The sequence below is a fragment of the Cladophialophora immunda genome (assembly GCF_000835495.1).
Source record: "Cladophialophora immunda strain CBS 83496 unplaced genomic scaffold supercont1.2, whole genome shotgun sequence".
Classification (NCBI taxonomy): Eukaryota; Fungi; Ascomycota; class Eurotiomycetes; order Chaetothyriales; family Herpotrichiellaceae; genus Cladophialophora; species Cladophialophora immunda.
In genome coordinates this window covers 3,570,023-3,586,541 of record NW_015622542.1, presented here as the reverse complement: position 1 = coordinate 3,586,541, position 16,519 = coordinate 3,570,023, and the positions used below count along the sequence as shown (strand labels likewise).

Sequence of the window (16,519 nt, the reverse complement as noted above, 5' to 3'; positions counted from 1 at the left end):
CCTCATCTGGCAGCCCAATCCAATCTCGTGCCTTCCGCACTGATTGACCTGTTTGTTTGATGCTCAATGTCTTCATTTCAACGTTCTATGGTGACTGACCACGATCGTGTCCGTGACAGAGCCGTTCCCAGAGTATCACTCCGCAGGACGAGCCACCGGCAATCCTTAGACCACCCTTGATGCCGCAGCCGCAAGTTGCAGTCCAAAACCATCGTCTGGCATCCTGCGTTGGCCGCTCTCCCAGCTACCAATCACTTATTCTCGCCAACCAGACTGCAGTTGGACCAACGGACAATGCGAGAGGGCAAGGCCGCCTTGCCCTTTTAGCTTCTCCCTTCTTGTCTTATTCCCCTCGATATCAAGATGCCTGCTCGCACCGCCGACCCTCCAGAAGATGTCCCTACTACTAGAGCAGTCGATGGCTTGGGCCTTAAGGTCACCAGAACGCCCAAGCCTCCATCCAGCCCGACCAAGAGAGAGGAGAAAGAGAAGACCAAGGCGCAGGATGTGGCCGAGCTGAAAGACTACCAACTGGGAGATTGCCTGGGTAAAGGTGCCTTCGGCTCTGTTTACCGGGCATTGAACTGGGGCACGGGAGAGACTGTTGCTGTCAAGCAGATCAAGCTCGCGGATTTACCCAAAAGCGAATTGAGGGTCATCATGCTGGAGATTGACCTGCTGAAGAATCTTGACCACCCCAATATTGTCAAATATAACGGATTCGTCAAGACCCCCGAAACCCTCAACATCGTCCTCGAATATTGTGAGAACGGGTCTCTGCATTCGATCTCCAAGAATTTTGGTCGGTTCCCTGAGAATCTGGTGGCGCTCTATATGTCCCAGGTGCTCCAAGGCTTGGTCTACCTGCACGATCAGGGCGTCATACACCGCGATATCAAGGGCGCCAACATTCTCACCACCAAGCAAGGACTGGTCAAACTTGCAGATTTTGGGGTGGCAAGCCGCACCACAGGACTACATGAGTCCAGCGTCGTTGGAACCCCCTATTGGATGGCCCCCGAAGTGATCGAGTTGACAGGCGCAACAACCGCTTCGGATATATGGAGTCTGGGTTGCACAGTAATCGAATTGCTCGACGGGAAACCGCCATATCACAACCTCCAACCGATGCCTGCTCTGTTCCGCATCGTGAATGATGACCATCCTCCCCTGCCGCAAGGCGCGTCACCCGCTGTGCTGGACTTCTTAATGCAATGTTTTCAAAAAGACCCAAATCTGAGGGTCTCGGCCAAGAAGCTATTAAAACATCCGTGGATAGTGAATGCGAGAAGGACCAATTCGGACAGGCCGAAGAATTCCACTGAATACGACGAGGCGATAAAGAGTGTCCAAGAATGGAACGAAGCGCTTAAAGATTCTCCGAACAGCAGCTCGATAAGAAAGAATTCAAATGCTTCGACGGCCAGTCCAGTACCTGTGGCAAAAGACATGCTTCGTCCAACCAAATCTCAGACCAAATCCCCTATCCCCCTCCTCAATAAGGACGATAACACAACCAGGTTCCGCTCCCTTGAAGATGAAGACAACTGGGACGATGACTTCGCGACGGCCATTTCTCCAAGCACTTTTCAATTGCCGCATCTAAGACCTCACGATAACTTTGGGGGCATGTTGTCTTCGGAAAGATTAAAGGCCTTTGCCTCGATGGAGAGTGCATTGGGAAAAGAAAACGAAGGAATAGAGGATAAGGATTCGACTCTAAAGGCGCCTCCGCCTGCTGAAGCGGACGCGAACAAGACTGTCCGACTTGCAACCACTGCCCCGGCAAAGAGGCCAGAGGTTCGTCACGCAAGGCACAAGTCTGAAGTGCCTCTTAAGCCAAAGGCAAAGCCTGCGCCAATGCCTCGCAAAGCTTCTTTACCTTCCGCTCGCCAGACAACCAATCTTTCCAAAAGCAAACCACCGCAGCCAAAAGTGCAACATGATGAACCTCCAACACGTCGTTATCGCGAGAGTTCTGTCGAAGATTTCTCCGACATCGTCCAAGGGAATGAACTCGCTTTGGATACTAAGCTTGGGTTGATGCGGTTGCAGAGCGAGGCACCTTCAAAAATCCTGGATTCGCCCAGCGTAACCGATCTAATGCAGAGTATGAGACCGCCCCAGTCGGGTGGTAGTCTCAAGAGGCATCCGGCTCCCAGAAACAAACTGTCTATGCGAAGGACACGATCTTCTATCGAGATTCAACGCTTTGCCGAGAGCGAGCAAGATGAGGACTTTTCCGACGTCTTTGCACAGACTCCTGCAGTATTCGAGCGAGCCGAGAGCGAAGATGGCTCGGAGCTAATGCTAAACTCGAAGATATCAAATCTATCATGGCTTCCGGATGCTGAAGACGAGGACGACCCTTTCGCACAACTCGAAGAAGGCCTCCCAGAAGTTGACCTGGAGTCCAACATTGCCCGAGATAAGCACGCACGACTTCGAACAGATGTGGAGGTTCTCGTGGGTCAGCTGAAAGTCATGCAGGACGACGATGCATTATTACAGATCTCCGAGGACTTGATGAATTTCTTCGACCTTTTCTCGGACACCAAAAACGTCATCATCAGCGCGCATGGTCTCCTGCCGATTTTGGAGATTCTCGAAGACTGCATGCGTCTAGACATTGTCCTCAATCTTCTCAAGATTGTCAATGCCATCATTTTCAACGATGAGGAGGTCCAGGAGAACCTGTGTTTTGTCGGAGGGATCCCGAAGATCAACAAATTCGCCTCGAAGAAATTCCCTCGGGAGATACGGCTTGAAGCTGCAGCTTTCGTCCGGCAAATGTATCAAACGTCTACCCTCATTCTCCAGATGTTCGTCAGCGCTGGGGGTCTCACAGTTCTGGTTGACTTTCTTGAAGACGACTATGACGATGATCGTGAATTGGTGCTAATTGGAGTCAATGGTATCTGGAGTGTCTTTGAGCTGCAAGGCTCGACTCCAAAGAACGATTTCTGCAGAATATTGTCTCGGAACTCGGTTTTAGAGCCGCTGTCGCTCGTGCTGAACCGGGTTCTAATGGAGCCTTCCGATTCTGGAGACCAGAAAGAGCTTGCAGACTTGTGCGAAGGTCGCATCGCCAGCATCTTCTTCGTCTTCTCCCAGGCAGAGAATTATGTCAAGGAGCTGGTCGCTGAACGGACAGTCTTGCACCGGGTCTTGAAGAATCTCAAGAGAATGGCCCCAGCACACCAGGTCACGATGCTGAAATTCATCAAGAACTTGTCAATGCTGTCGACCACGTTGGATGCACTTCACAATTCGAACGCTATCGACGTTTTATCTGAACTCCTCAGCAATAGCATGAGCAAGCCGCATTTTAGGGAGATGTCAAATCAGATACTGAACACCATATACAACCTTTGCCGGCTATCGAAGCGACGTCAAGAAGATGCAGCGCTCGTTGGTATCATTCCAATTCTCATCAAAATCGTCAAACAGGAGAAGACCCCTGTCAAAGAGTTTGCACTACCAATCCTCTGTGATATGGCTCATTCCACTAGAGCTGCTCGCCGTGAGCTTTGGCAGAACAAGGGTCTTGCCTTCTATGTCTCGTTGCTCTCGGATCCCTACTGGCAAGTGACAGCTTTGGATGCGATCTTCACCTGGCTTCAGGAAGAAACCGCCCGGGTCGAAGATCACTTGCTAGAGAATCAGAACTTCATTTCTGCGATCCTGGCAGCGCTGACTAGCAGCAAATCAACCTCATTTGAAAACCTTCTAGAGCCTCTTCAGAAGTTGCTTCGACTATCGCCACCTCTTGCGGCCTCGATGGCGAGAAGCTCGCAGGTGTTCGATACCTTGGGCCAAAAGCTGGGTCACAGCAAGCCCGCGATCCGTCTGAACCTGCTTCGTATCATCGGCAGCATCTGCGACTCGACGGAAGAAGGGTGTTTCCTTCTCGACCAATACGGTCTTTACGATGTGATTCGAGAGCTTTCTTATTCAGATTCTGCGGTACTGGTCCGCAGCATGGCCAGTGAGCTCATTCGATCATGCGAGGAGACCGACAATGTGAGCATCAAAAGTGGGCAGGGTGGCAGTCAAGCAACAAACGGTGCTCGACGAAAGCATCCAGGCTTCCAACGCCGCACCAGCTCGACGACGCCACCCCATCTCCTAGACCGGCAAATGAGCATGCCCACCTCTCCTCAGTTAGGCCGTTCTGAGCGGGCCAGCATGAACATGTATGACCCTCCCGTCGCACAGACACCGCGCCGGCAGCGCAATGGCGTGTATGTCAATGGTACGAGCGTGATGCGCCCTGCCAGTCGCGACGGGTCAACATACGTTCGCGAGAATTCCCCAGCATTCGTCATGCCCGGCCTCACACGGGCGAACACTGCTAGTGTTGTGACGGAAATGACGGTGAATAAGAGCAGGCTTCCTCGCCAGTCGACCGCTGCCACAGGTGTAGTAGGACCTCATCGGCTGTCGCGACAAAGTACACGAGAGAGCATTGTTGGGTCAGCCAGGGCATCGACGGAGAAAGACTCGAGTTCGACGACGGCTACAAGAACTTACCAAGGAACAAGCAGTGGTGGAAGCACGCCTGCGACATCGACACCCGTGTCAGAGCAGAGAGCAAGGAGGGAGGCCAGGCATGCACACTCTAGCAGTATCAGTCAAAGCCGAAACACCAACAGCAATACCAGCGTGGCAGGCTCGCGGCCTGGTTCCGGACAAAGCCAGGGTCAGGCACCCGGGCAGGGTCAGGTTGAGGTCACGGTGGCGAGGAGGACAACAGCCAGAAGGCACGGGACATGGGACGATCGGTGGGGTTAGAAGTCCGGCTGAGAGTGATGTCCTGTGGCATGGATGGCATGTGCATCTTGGACGGCGTAGCTAGGTGGCCGTTTGTTTTGACGAGCAACGAACAACGACTTTGGGAGGACATTAGATGGTACACGCATGAATGTCTATCAAGGTCAGGTCGTCTTCGGTACATAGAAGACCAATAATAGAGAAGAGCGAAGCCGATGGAGCCGAGCTCCTGTGACTTCTGTACAGACTAGAGAGTGTACAGGGAGGTGGGACGCAAGACCCGGACCTCACCTGGTCTCTTTTATCATCAACCCACCGTTTGTACCGTGTCCGATTCTGATCGTCCCGGTCTCTTCGAGTTGCCGCTTCTCCTCGACGGACGATGGTCCTGTCTGAGCCAAGACGGCGACCGAGACGTAGGAAAGTTGAAAAGACATGATCCGCCCCATCTAGTGTCTGGTGTCTGGTGTCTGGTGTCTGGCCCATTTGCCCAAATCCACACTGGGCGCCAGGCTCTCGGACATCTCGCCGGCAGGGGATGGAGGAGGGTGGGAAGGAAGGAGGAAAGGGGGCTCCGGAGCCTCGTTGTGCCCCTGGGGATGGCCATCCCAGTTTTTCTCCCCCTCCCCCCCACCAGGCACAAGGCTGTGGAGCCCCTGATCCTGATGCAATGCATCTTCCCAAGCTTTGGCGCCCATCTGGGACTCCTCGATCCCCGAGCCACCCGCTCCATCTCCATCTCAAGAGCCATCATCTGTGGCTCCTACCCGGCACAGCTATTATGTAGCTAGGGACACTCCGCAGTTGGGTTGGGTGGTTAGGTTAGGCAAGGCAAACAATGTCACGACCGTGACCGTGACGCCGACTCACTCACTCACTCACCACGTGGTCATCACGGACGGAGAGGGGCCCCAACCAAGCGCCAAGGAGCGCCTCGATCAACGGATCTAGCTACAGTACATAGCTACTTATGTTTTGTGTGTGCTTCGCACGAGTGCTCGCCCAACAACACAGGATGCGTTGGTCGGTCAGGAAAACCAAAGATGCTGTAGCGCGCGGTCCTCTCTCTGTGCTCATATCCATCCATGGTGTCACCTACATACACAGACAGACGGCGACGAGGACGCAGGGACCCCTTCTGTAACTGAAGCAAGTGGACCTGATCTCCGCTACCCATGTACCTCCCGCCCTTCCCCTCCCCTCCTCCCAACTCGTTTTCTGTCTTCGTCTAAACGAGAAGCAAAGGACGAGTGCGAGTGCGAGTGCGAGTGCGAATCCAAGCATCCTCTGGGTTCTGATGCTCGTTGGAGGGGACCTACCTACACATCCACCCACACTAGGGAAGGCGTAGATCTGACTTGCTCTCCGTGCACAAAGATATATATGTATGTACATATTTATGCACATTGCTCCGTGCTCATTATTGCAAGTAAAGTACTCCGTACGTCGTATACAGTTGCGGAGCACCTTTTCCTTCGTCTCCTAATCGACTAATATGTAGGTCCCGTGCGTAGGTGAGGTAATTCCTCTTTCATGGAAGGGAAGAACGCGAGCGGTGTGTGGGCAAAGGAAATTGATATGGGGATGTTATTGATGGGTCCTTGGGTTCTATTCCACGCATTGCATCTTTCTCTTTTTTTGTTTTCTCGAAACCTGGGACCGTTAGAGTAGCTCCATCCATGATTCTACCAATGAGCTCACCTTTGTCGGTGAGAGTGGGCAGGTCCAGGGGCAAAGACAAACACTAACTACAACTACTCAGTGACTGTCGTAGATCCAGTCCAAGGTCTGTAGGTGTCCATGAGCCCAGACCATCGTTCTCGGTCTTGGCTGGACTGGATCAAATGCGAGTTCGAAATCAGGCCCCAGGCGTAGACAGGGGTGGACTGACTTTCCTGCTCCGCTGCCATCGCAGTCGTCCACGACGACAACGTTTGTTGTGCCTCGACACTTTTGTCTCCTTCCACAGGACCAGGGAAATTGCACACCAACCGGAACGAGTAGTGTCTCGCTGCAAACCCCGCATTGAACACGAATGCATGCGCCGAACTATTCGGGCGGAAGAAGGGGGCGGAGGGGAGCCTGGTTCGTTCTCAGGTGTTTGTTGAATACGAGGAGCGCACGGCAGCACGGCAGCACGGAAGCTCGTTCAAGCCCCCTCCCATGCGAATGCAATGCGAGGCTGTCGCATGGGGGTAAGATTGTGCATAATTCGAAACCCTTTTTTTTTTCTTTCCTGTTCTCCTAGCCTCCGTCGACAGGGTCGAAGTTGTGGTGTGGTCAGTTTCGTTCGTGATGAGAAAAATTTTTGGACCAGGAATCTAAATCGGAACAAGGGTGCAAAGCAAGCGCAGGACGCAAAGGAGAGCGCCGCCGAGCGATTCGTCGAGCATTAGCCACGGCTTCAGGGTAAGCAGACGCTACCGTGTCATGGGTCGAGCTGGTGCAGCCAACCACGGCGGTCCGTTTGCAGCCGTCCTGCCCGTACATGTCCCATTTTCGTAGGAGTTGTTGTTGTTCGGCCTCGGCGACTCGGTGGTGTGGACAGAGGAGAGGGAAGGTTAGGTCGGATCCGAGGCGATCTCTTGATGATGCCCTAGAAAACGCTCCCTGGAATCTGAGTGGCGCCACAGTGAATTGGTTTTCAGGCAGGCCGGATTGGAAGCTCGTCTGTGACTGCTGCCCACGGAAGACGGACCATGTAGCCGCGGCTATGTGCCCAGCGGACCGTGTCCTGAACAGGCACAGATCGAACCAAATCAGCAACCTGGTCGTTGATTATGCTACGGCTAAACGCATGTCGTGGCTTTGCCTTCCGGTGGGAATAGTAGTTGAGGGATGCTGGTGATGGCGATGATGGTGATGATGGTGATGATGGTTCTGATGCATATTCCCTAGCCTTTTCGACGTGCCCCCTTCGTTCCGGGCGACCAGTTCGTGTTCAACTCGCTTGGCTTCCCCAACGTTTTATGTGAGATCATCACGTCGTCATAACTTCGATTATGAATCTGAGGACAACGGCGAGACGTGGTAGTGGTGGTGGTGGTGGTGGTGGTGGTGGTGGTCGTTCGTGTTTGTTAGCTCTGCAGCTGTCCTCGATCCTTTCCGGGCCTAGAAAGTTGCTCATTCAACTCAACCCGTCAGGATCTGCCCCGGTCGTTCGCCAGGTTCGGCAGTGAGATGGGAGATTTCTGTAATCATATTGCAGTCGTTAGTCACAGTCAGACTCTGTCGAGATGTTCACCTGTTGAGAGCAACAAGCATAGATGCCACGTCCACAGCCTTCCACGGGATGGTCATGGGCGGTGGTGGCGGCTGACCACTTCCGACCCCCCTGTCTCCCGAGTGCTTCCCCTAGGCACACTCTGTTTAGTGCTCATGGAGTCCCCGTGGGTATCATATCCGGGCACTGTTTAGCGTCGACTAGCCTAAGCCCCCGCCAATGTTTGGGGCACCTCTGTAGGAGGGGTGGCAGAGTCGACTACTCGTATCCTGGGAAATGTTGGGTTGTGGAAGTTTCCACGAACTCTCCAGCAATCTTTCTGTCGAAAGATCCCTCTCGGGGGCGTCTTCAGCTTGAACGAAGGCTCAAAGACATGGCCGTGCAACTTGCACATGTCACACTCTCCCACGGTAAGATGGTGTGTCAGCCGATCATTCCAGGGGGGCGTCCTGGCGACCGAGCCACGGGGGAGTCGGAAGATGCACCCTATCTTTTGTTCGCCGAGAAGCGAAGCCAGCCTGGCCTCTCATCTGTATCAGAGGTCTTGGGACATGAAGAATAGAGTAGATCTGGTCTTCGGGCATCGAAGAGATAACTGTAGTGACTCTGGATAGGGGGAGCATCTCGGTAGGAGCGCAATGGAAGGGCGCCGCCAATCAAGCGAATCCGAGGGAAAGACATGTGAAAGAAGGAACACAGGAGGTCATTCATTCTGTGAATCATCATATAGTATCATTGAGGCCGAAAGAGACGTATTCGGTGACTTTTGAGCTCTTTTGCTCTGTAAACATTATGAACCAGCATGTGGGAATTAAAAGCTGAAATCCCATGCCAATCCCCCGATATCAAAACCCCGGGTAATCCCAATCTTTCGGCAACCAAAGCTCTCTAACTAGAGGAGGCTTCATCCAGATCGAAGAAATCGTCAACGCTGAGAGCATTGTAGTCGTACACCACGATCCCCCTGTGGCTTGTGGTCTTGTCTTCCTCTGTCTCTTCTGCCTCCTCAGCTGCAGGACTCAGGCCCGATGAGTGCACATCATACTCTTCCTCAACCTTGGTCAGCTCTTTGACGGCAAAGTCAAATGGTTGATCCATGTGCTTTCCGAAGGGAGGAAACATGTTTTGCAGTAGTACTTCGTCAATCTCCAAGTAGTCTTCGGGCGCCAGTTCCACCTTAGGAGCCACTTCCTTCACTGCTTGGCTGTGTGCCTCGTCCGCTGGAATAGTGGTGACTGGATTTAGGAGATCTTCCATTAGATCTCGCTCGTTGTCTGTGAGACGCATCCCATTAAAGAGGTGCCCAAATGGCCCTGAGCGGAACTGCTCGCATATAGCGGCAGGGGTAGGGCAACTGTCGGTGGAAGCGGGAGACGACGATGTATCGGCAACGAGAGATCCCGGGGAAGACAGAGCATCCTCACTGAGACTAGGCGGCGACATCTGAAGGTTTGTGTCTCTCGGTCTCGATTCTGGCCTTGGCTCGTGGGAGACAGTGTAGCGATGGCGGTCCTTGGGATGGAGATGTTGAAGGTAGTTCCGCATGATGGACGGCTCGATGAAGCTCGGTAAGCAGGACCTGGTCTTCGTAGGCTGTTTGTCCAAGCCGGGGGTGCAGCTAAGTGATTGTGATTCTGAGTTGGACCTCTTGGTACCACGGCCATTCATATGCTCGGACGAGGGTGAGGGTGACGGCCTCCCATATTGAATCGAGGCTGGTGTTGACAGGCGATGACGACGTTGCTCCAAGGTCTGCCCACTGCTTTGCCAACGCTGACCTCCCAAAGGCTCCCTTATAACCTGAGCACTCCCAACACTTCCCGAATCCAGCCTCCTCCTCTTGGGGGCTGGTTCATGCCACTTGTTTCCCAGAGCCTCCAGCTCTTTCTGGGGAAAGAGGAGGTCGACAAAAGACATGACGTTCGGGATGGCTCAGGATATGAGACTCCTTTGACGTTGGAAAAAGACCCGATGCTAGGCAAGAGCAGTGTATCTCGGATAAGGGAGGCGGCAAGTATTCCAATGCACTGGGGAAGGGAATAGAAGAGAGGGACGGAAAAGGGTTTATAGCAAGAAGGCCAAACTAGTGAACTAGAGGCAGTGCTGTTCCCGGTGGCCGTCGCAAGGGTTTCAACAATAATCTAAGTCTGCTCGTTCCCACCGGCCGTAAACAAGGGGTGCTTAGCCCAGACCGTGTGCATTACCATTCGGCCCGAGTCGGAAATAGAGCTTGAAGGTGGTGCATTACCAGGCGTTGGCCAGAGGATCATAAGCATCGGAAGAGGGGAGACAACATTCTTGGGCCAACTATTCCGGGGCTGGCTCGTCTGTGCGTGCTCAAAAGCTGGAGGCAAACCGCTCCACGTCAGATGGATACTGACTGAGCAAGGGCCATAGCGACCTAGCTCTAGTGAGAATAAGCTGACGAATGAGGCAAGGGAATCAATTCAGGGCATCCAGAGCGGTGGACGAACAAGGGAAAGGCTTTGCAAAAGCAAAATGGCGGCGTTGCTTCGGGGCCCTGTCTATTTTCTCCCCCAAGACATGGAGACTCCGTAAAATCCCCGTCTCAACCTTGAATTAAAAGCCAAACGCCAACTCCTGATGAACCCATCTGGGGGGTGGCATTTTGAGGAGTCTGTATCCGGGGGTGGCAACAGCGCCTGTGTCAGGAGAGCCCAGACGTTTTCCAGCGTCGAGGGCAACACGGTCCAAGGGGATTTCCTGTTGAAGGAGTTCGATCAGGTTCGCTCCAGGCTCGTATCTCCAGAGGGATTGGCAGTGGCCATCGCGATCCCTAGCTTTTTCCCAGGGACTGGACTGCCTCTCGTCTCGAAGAGTTCTTGTTCGCGAAGCCACCAAAAGCCAACGCCGCACCTGACGTCTGGAGCCTTCGATCTAGATTGACTTTCTCTTTCAGCGCTCAATGTTTTGACGCCTGCCCGTGCCTGCAGTCGTCTAGGCGGCCGGCGGCAAGCTGCAAGCCCTTGCCAAACGCCGCGGCGATCCACCCATTGCTCCAGCTACGGTCCGGTCGACCCTGAGTGACCCCCACAGCATGGCTGGCCTGTTGACGCCCTGGCTACATCGGATCCGAATGCGGCCGCACGTGTCCAAGGTGCATCGGAGAGAATAGCAAGAGCAGGCCTCGTGCCCCAGACTTTTCAGCGTCCCCTGCCTCAACAGCCTTGTTATAAACGCACTGTTCTCCGGACTCCAGGAAAGCGTGGAGCGTGGGCCTGGTAGCCTTCTTTTCTCCCTTCGATTTTACGTCGCACATGATCTGGCACAAAGAGGGCGCAGGGGAGATTGCTCTGTGGGCAGATGGAGCATTGACTGATGGGTCCTGCTGAGAAGTCAGTCGTGAGGATGGGTCTTTTCTTATGGTGGTCCACGGCCAGGACTTTTCAGGTGAGACTGATCAAATTGTCGACTTCATAAAGCGCGGTAGGTGCAATCGTCGAGTATAATGTTCATGCCTAGGTATTTTATTACCAATGTCAGAATCGTCGCATAGGGCGGAGTGAACAAAGTCAGAATTTAGGGGCTTCCACAAATACGACGAATTCACCACCTGCCTTAGTAATACCGACTTCTGTCCCCGGTGCAACCACAGACCACCATACTCAATTCCCATCTCAACGCCATGCTTCGGGCCAACACCTCCATATTCGTCTCTGCAATGGACGACTTAGCATTACTCTAATTGAAGCTAGCATCAAAAGGCCAGGCACTGGAGGCGGGAGCCAAATCCTCCTTGTTCGTCCTATTTTCTGATTGTCTGCAAACCTGTCACCAGCACGAACAGTGCCCATGTTCTTCGCATGACGTGCACTGCTTAGCCAAACCATCTAAGTCCCCGTAACGCGTCTCACTATGGGAAGAGCACGGGCCGAAGACGACAATTGGTTTGGTGTCCAGGATCCGCGCAAGAGGAAGCAAATCCAAGACAGACTAGCTCAGCGGGCAAGGAGTTCGTTACAACTAACCTCTTTTTCCTGCCGTACGAGTGGTCGACGTCTTTGACTGACGAGCCGCCGGTACAGGAAGACGCCTGGCGGAGGCCAAAAAGTCCGTTGTGGCATCCTGCCCTGACAGTCGAGGCTGCGACAGCAACTCGGACGCCTCACCAAACAGGACCAATCCAGCGGGCTCGCTTTGCCTTGCGCCCAAGGTGCCTCGACTCCTCGCGCCGCATCAGGCACTTGTGCCCACGAGCAAGCCAGATACCTTTGTGACCACGTCTATCTCTGCCTCCATCTATGGTGCTCTGTACCAGAACGGTGCAATGGTAAGTGCTGTTCTCAAGAGACTTTGACTCCTCCGGGGAATCACCTCCTTTTACATCTTCAAGGGTTTCCTTTTCGTTGCCACGTGAGGAGCTGACGGGACCACTGCCATGTCTGAGAGAAAAGATGGGAATAGCTTGTTCTGTCGTTGTCCCCAGCAAATCCAGCCCTGTTGGACCCGACATCCCCGAGTCGCTGCGTCCTACCGCGCTGCAACTCACCACCATCCACCCGTCCTGGATCGACCGGTTCCCCTTTCCGAAGATGAGAGACAACATGATCACGCTGATGGGCATCATTGACGAGGAGGAGTTCCTCGCCGACTTGTTCTGCCTGACGAGCTTCACCCTGAACCCCGGCGCGGCGTCCTGGGACCCCACGGCGTGGAAGATTGGGAAGGACTTCTCGGCCAAATGGGGCTATCTGTTCTACTAATACAGGTCGATCCCATGGATCGGCCTTTTCATCCGGTCCATGGGTTCTTCACCGGGCTAATTGCCAGAAGGGTCGATCTCGCGGCTCTCTCTTTCGACGACGTGGCGCACGAAGCCGCACTTGTCTTGTTTCAAGCACAGAAGTCAATCAGCCTGCTGAACAAAGTCATTTTTGGGGAAAGGGGGAGGGGGAGGAACTTCAAGCCACGTTCACGCAAGAAACCAGGCCATCGCTCTCTCGGCCAATCTCGATTTCGTGAAGAGACGAGGCCGGAATCCCCCACGAGGTCTTTTCAATGGGTTCTCCGGCGTGGCCGCCACGGAATTCCCGGATACCAACCCCAAAATCCCGGCCGTCTTTTATCTGGTGCTTGTTTCGGTGGCGTGGTGGAGGCGTTCCCTTTGAACATTCCGGCCCCGGAAATCTCTTATCCCCACGAATGCCTCACAATACCATCCTTTCCGGCACGCGAGTTTTGGGAATATCTGGTAAAAAGACATGACCGCGGCGGAGAGTCAGGCAGAGGAAACTATGCTGAGGACACAAAGGCGGCGCTTCAAAGTTGGGATGGAAGTGTTATGCTCCAGACTGCATTCTCCCTCCTCCACGTCGCCATCTGCGGGTTATCTATTGCCTGATGGTGCGCTTATAGGTAATGTATTAGGTTTAAATGCTAGGTAGCCATTGCTACCTGATCAGGACTCGCCTCGTCCGTTCAAAGAATAGTCCCAGGCTCAAACAACGACCGTGTAACTATGGCACGATATCACCAGTCTGGATAGATGGCGCACTGTTTCTACCAATGTCGCTGATCATGAAGACTGGCCCCTTACAATGGAACCCGCTTTATAAGCGTGGGGCAGATCGTGCGCCCATCTAGATATATTGTTAATCCTGGAGGACGCCATGCCCAAGAGGACCACTTACCGGCAACGAGGAAATAGATCCATCCTCTGTCGAATTCCGAAACCGTCCCCCTGAGCGGCTTTCTCTTCGAATACGGTTCCTGTGATATCTCTCCGGGCCAGAAGTTTTCGATGACCTCTTGGAGCAGTCCTCAGGCTCAACTCCCAGCAGTCAGGGCAAGACAAGCATCCACGGCAAGTCCCACTCTTCCCTCCTTTTGCCGCACCACGTCATCAATGACCTCTTTGTCCAGGTTTGGAAACATGCCACACAGGGTCTCGACCACAGTCCTGTGTTCGGCTCTGGAAATCCGTCGAGCTTCCGCGGCTTCCGCGCTTGCCTGTCTCGCCGCTGCTTCCTGGGCGTCGTAAGAAGGGACTGCTGCACCTTGGGCTGGTGGCGGCTGGAACATGTTTGGATTCAGCCTCGGAGCCGCTTGAGGCGCTGGACTCGGCCTGCGTTCTTGAGATGATGAGTCCTGGTCAGAGAATATTCGGCCGATCGTGGAGAGAGGTTTCTGGATGGTCCGCAAAAGACCTGCTACACTGTCGTCGGAGCCGTCTCCCGAGGTGCTATACTGCCGATTAGGATCTCGTCGTATAGGGCTGGTGGACGTCACATCCATTGAGTTCCGTGGTGTAAGTTCTGGCTCAGCAAGCGATGATTTCTCGGCAATGGTCGAGGCCACTGGGCTGAATTGTTCCGCCTGACGATTCTGCTCTGCGATCGCTGCCACAGCATTCTCGACGTTACGTTCAAACTCCTCATCACTAACTGTCAAGGTCGTCCGATCTAAACTTTCGATAAACTGAATTGCTCCAGACAGGGAGGACAGGTAGTAACCCGCCTCGCCGCCAAGCTTGTCCTGATTCCTGAATCGAAGAATGTACTGAACATTTGACACGAGGTTCTCTGGATTAGCCTGAAGGACGACGTAAATGAGTAGGGGCACGAATGAATCTGCCGAAGTGTCGGAGCTCTTCGCATTTTTCAACAGACCAAAAATAACCTTGCAACAGTTCAGGACGCAGATGACTTTGTCTCTGGGTGCTCGATACCCCTTTATCTTGAGAAGTTCCTGCTGTGCCAGTCTAAGAAACCTCTCTCCGTTCGGGCCGACGGGCGCTATATCGAGATGCTCCTCTCGCACCCAGCTGTAAATCCGGATTTTCTGGGCGAGAATCTCGTCTCGTTCAACATCTTCCTGGTGTTGACCGCGTCTCCCGGGTGCCTGGGACTTTTCCAGTTCTTTCCTTCTTCCTCTGGACCGCGATCGCGCGACTGGAGGAGACGGTGGGATAGCGGGAGAGAATGTTTGCGAATATAACCTGTTCATCACAAGCTTTTCCATGCCCTCTTTGGCATTGTCGAACTCGTTATCCGACACTTCTCGCCATACCTCACAAAGGGCCATTTTGTTTGTAATGAAGGCTAAAAAATCGCCAATGATTTTGACCTGTTCGTGGACCATCCACTGCTTCTTTCCAAACTCGGTCAAGAAAGAGCGCAAGAATTTGGCCACTGGGTCTGCGGATTTATGCCGGAGCTGCTCCAGAAATCGATGAAAGTCAAATGGTAATTCGGGCTCGGGTTCGGGAGGTGGTGGCTGCATCGGAAGCGAGGGCGATGAAGCCTGGGCTGGGCTTTTGATCGGAGGGCTTCTCAGCGGACTTGAATCATGGTTCAGGACACCAGAAGGCGGCGAGGGCAAAGGCTTTTCTGAATGATGGGAGATCACTGGCGAAGCTAACGTGTCCATATCCCTTGATCGTAGTGGTTCGAGGCTAGATCTTCTGGGTGGAAAACTGCCACCCGATCCTAGAATAGGCCCGGTCATTTCGTGCCGAGGGGACATGATTGATTCCTTTGAAGGGGCTGCCGAGGCGTCGTCGAATTGATCTATGATACTTTGGATTTCTGACGTTGATTCTACATCGGGGTCATTGCTGGACTTCTGGAACGGTGGTTCCCCAGTATTGTCCTGTGATTCTTGGCTATAAGCCGGGTCCTTCTCGTCATATTCTTCGCCTGATGTCCTCATCGACGGGTGCCTTGAGATCGCGGGGGTTTTAGGAGTCGGGTCGAGGTACGGCTTCTCACTGGCAGCAGGAGGCTCGGGAGGAGGAGGCGTGGATGGAAGGACTTTCGGAGGAGAGACATGATTGCTCTCGGTCTTGAGATCACCAATTCGGAGATCTGGTATCCTGTCCGCCACGTCCAAGTCTGGATCCTTTCCTTTTTCTGAGAATACACCGTGGGAGACCTTGTGTTCAATGGCAACGTCACTCCCTTCTGGCTCCAAGTCGATCAGGTCGGACGACGTGTTTTCCGACGAAACGGTTTTCTCGCTGGCGGCCATGGCTGCATGATTGCTGTTAGGTGACATTGACAACTATCTTAGACTGGGCGTTGACGGTCTGAGAGGATCTGTGGCATGTTTTCAAGTTGGCAGTTTCAAGGCTCGTAGGATCGCCGATCTAGTGTTGGTTCATGGTGAAGGACGGACAGGCTGACGAGGCGTCACGCGACGGGAAGAGAAGGTCGGCGGCCTAAGCGAGGAGGCAGGACGTCGTCAAGAGGAGGAAAACGAGGACTTTCAAGCAGAAGGTCGAGGAGACTCCTTTTAATGCAGGTGCAACTCCTCTTATCCCCCTTCCTCAAGGATTCCGATGACAACAGCAGCCTTGCATAATGGTCGGAGATACTGCAAGGCCGCCAGCGCAGTTTGAGTTTCCCAAGCGGAATCGTGCAGCTGGATGCCAGCCGAGCGTTGGATGTGGACACTTGACATGGATCTGTCTTAGCCAGCTTCTGATTGGCCAGCCTTCTGTATCTCTTGGCAAGTCTCGCTTTTCTCGTTCACACTCGGCTTTTCTTCCTGCCTATGTAAATC

General features: G+C 53.6%; 5 protein-coding genes across 5 annotated transcripts; 3 read left to right on the top strand and 2 right to left on the bottom strand.

Moving 5' to 3' along the window:
* Window positions 1-26: 26 nt before the first annotated feature.
* Window positions 27-5,024, top strand: PV07_03535 (uncharacterized protein). Its single transcript, XM_016390263.1, has one exon. The coding sequence runs from the start codon at window positions 364-366 to the stop codon at window positions 4,792-4,794; it is 4,431 nt and encodes a 1,476-aa protein (XP_016252165.1). The 5' UTR covers window positions 27-363; the 3' UTR covers window positions 4,795-5,024.
* A 3,678-nt stretch (window positions 5,025-8,702) lies between these two features.
* On the bottom strand, window positions 8,703-10,083 carry PV07_03534 (uncharacterized protein). Its single transcript, XM_016390262.1, has one exon. The coding sequence runs from the start codon at window positions 9,911-9,913 to the stop codon at window positions 8,885-8,887; it is 1,029 nt and encodes a 342-aa protein (XP_016252164.1). The 5' UTR covers window positions 9,914-10,083; the 3' UTR covers window positions 8,703-8,884.
* Window positions 10,084-11,872: 1,789 nt separating this feature from the next.
* Window positions 11,873-12,720, top strand: PV07_03533 (uncharacterized protein; the record flags this gene model as incomplete). Its single annotated transcript, XM_016390261.1, has 3 exons — window positions 11,873-11,969; window positions 12,043-12,287; window positions 12,412-12,720. 3 exons carry the CDS (start codon window positions 11,873-11,875, stop codon window positions 12,718-12,720), a joined length of 651 nt encoding a protein of 216 aa, XP_016252163.1.
* Window positions 12,699-13,358, top strand: PV07_03532 (uncharacterized protein; the record flags this gene model as incomplete). The annotated part of the gene is made up of 1 exon (XM_016390260.1): window positions 12,699-13,358. The coding sequence occupies one exon, from the start codon at window positions 12,699-12,701 to the stop codon at window positions 13,356-13,358; it is 660 nt and encodes a 219-aa protein (XP_016252162.1).
* On the bottom strand, window positions 13,271-16,356 carry PV07_03531 (uncharacterized protein). Its single transcript, XM_016390259.1, has 2 exons — window positions 13,648-16,356; window positions 13,271-13,596 (listed from the first exon to the last, which is right to left on the bottom strand). The coding sequence occupies exon 1, from the start codon at window positions 16,010-16,012 to the stop codon at window positions 13,784-13,786; it is 2,229 nt and encodes a 742-aa protein (XP_016252161.1). The 5' UTR covers window positions 16,013-16,356; the 3' UTR covers window positions 13,271-13,596; window positions 13,648-13,783.
* Between the last annotated feature and the right edge of the window lie 163 nt (window positions 16,357-16,519).

Bases quoted from the DNA above. Each gene is read 5' to 3' on its own strand.
- PV07_03531 (XM_016390259.1), bottom strand. From the start codon at position 16,012: ATGTCACCTAACAGCAATCATGCAGCCATGGCCGCCAGCGAGAAAACC.
- PV07_03535 (XM_016390263.1), top strand. From the start codon at position 364: ATGCCTGCTCGCACCGCCGACCCTCCAGAAGATGTCCCTACTACTAGA.
- PV07_03534 (XM_016390262.1), bottom strand. From the start codon at position 9,913: ATGTCTTTTGTCGACCTCCTCTTTCCCCAGAAAGAGCTGGAGGCTCTG.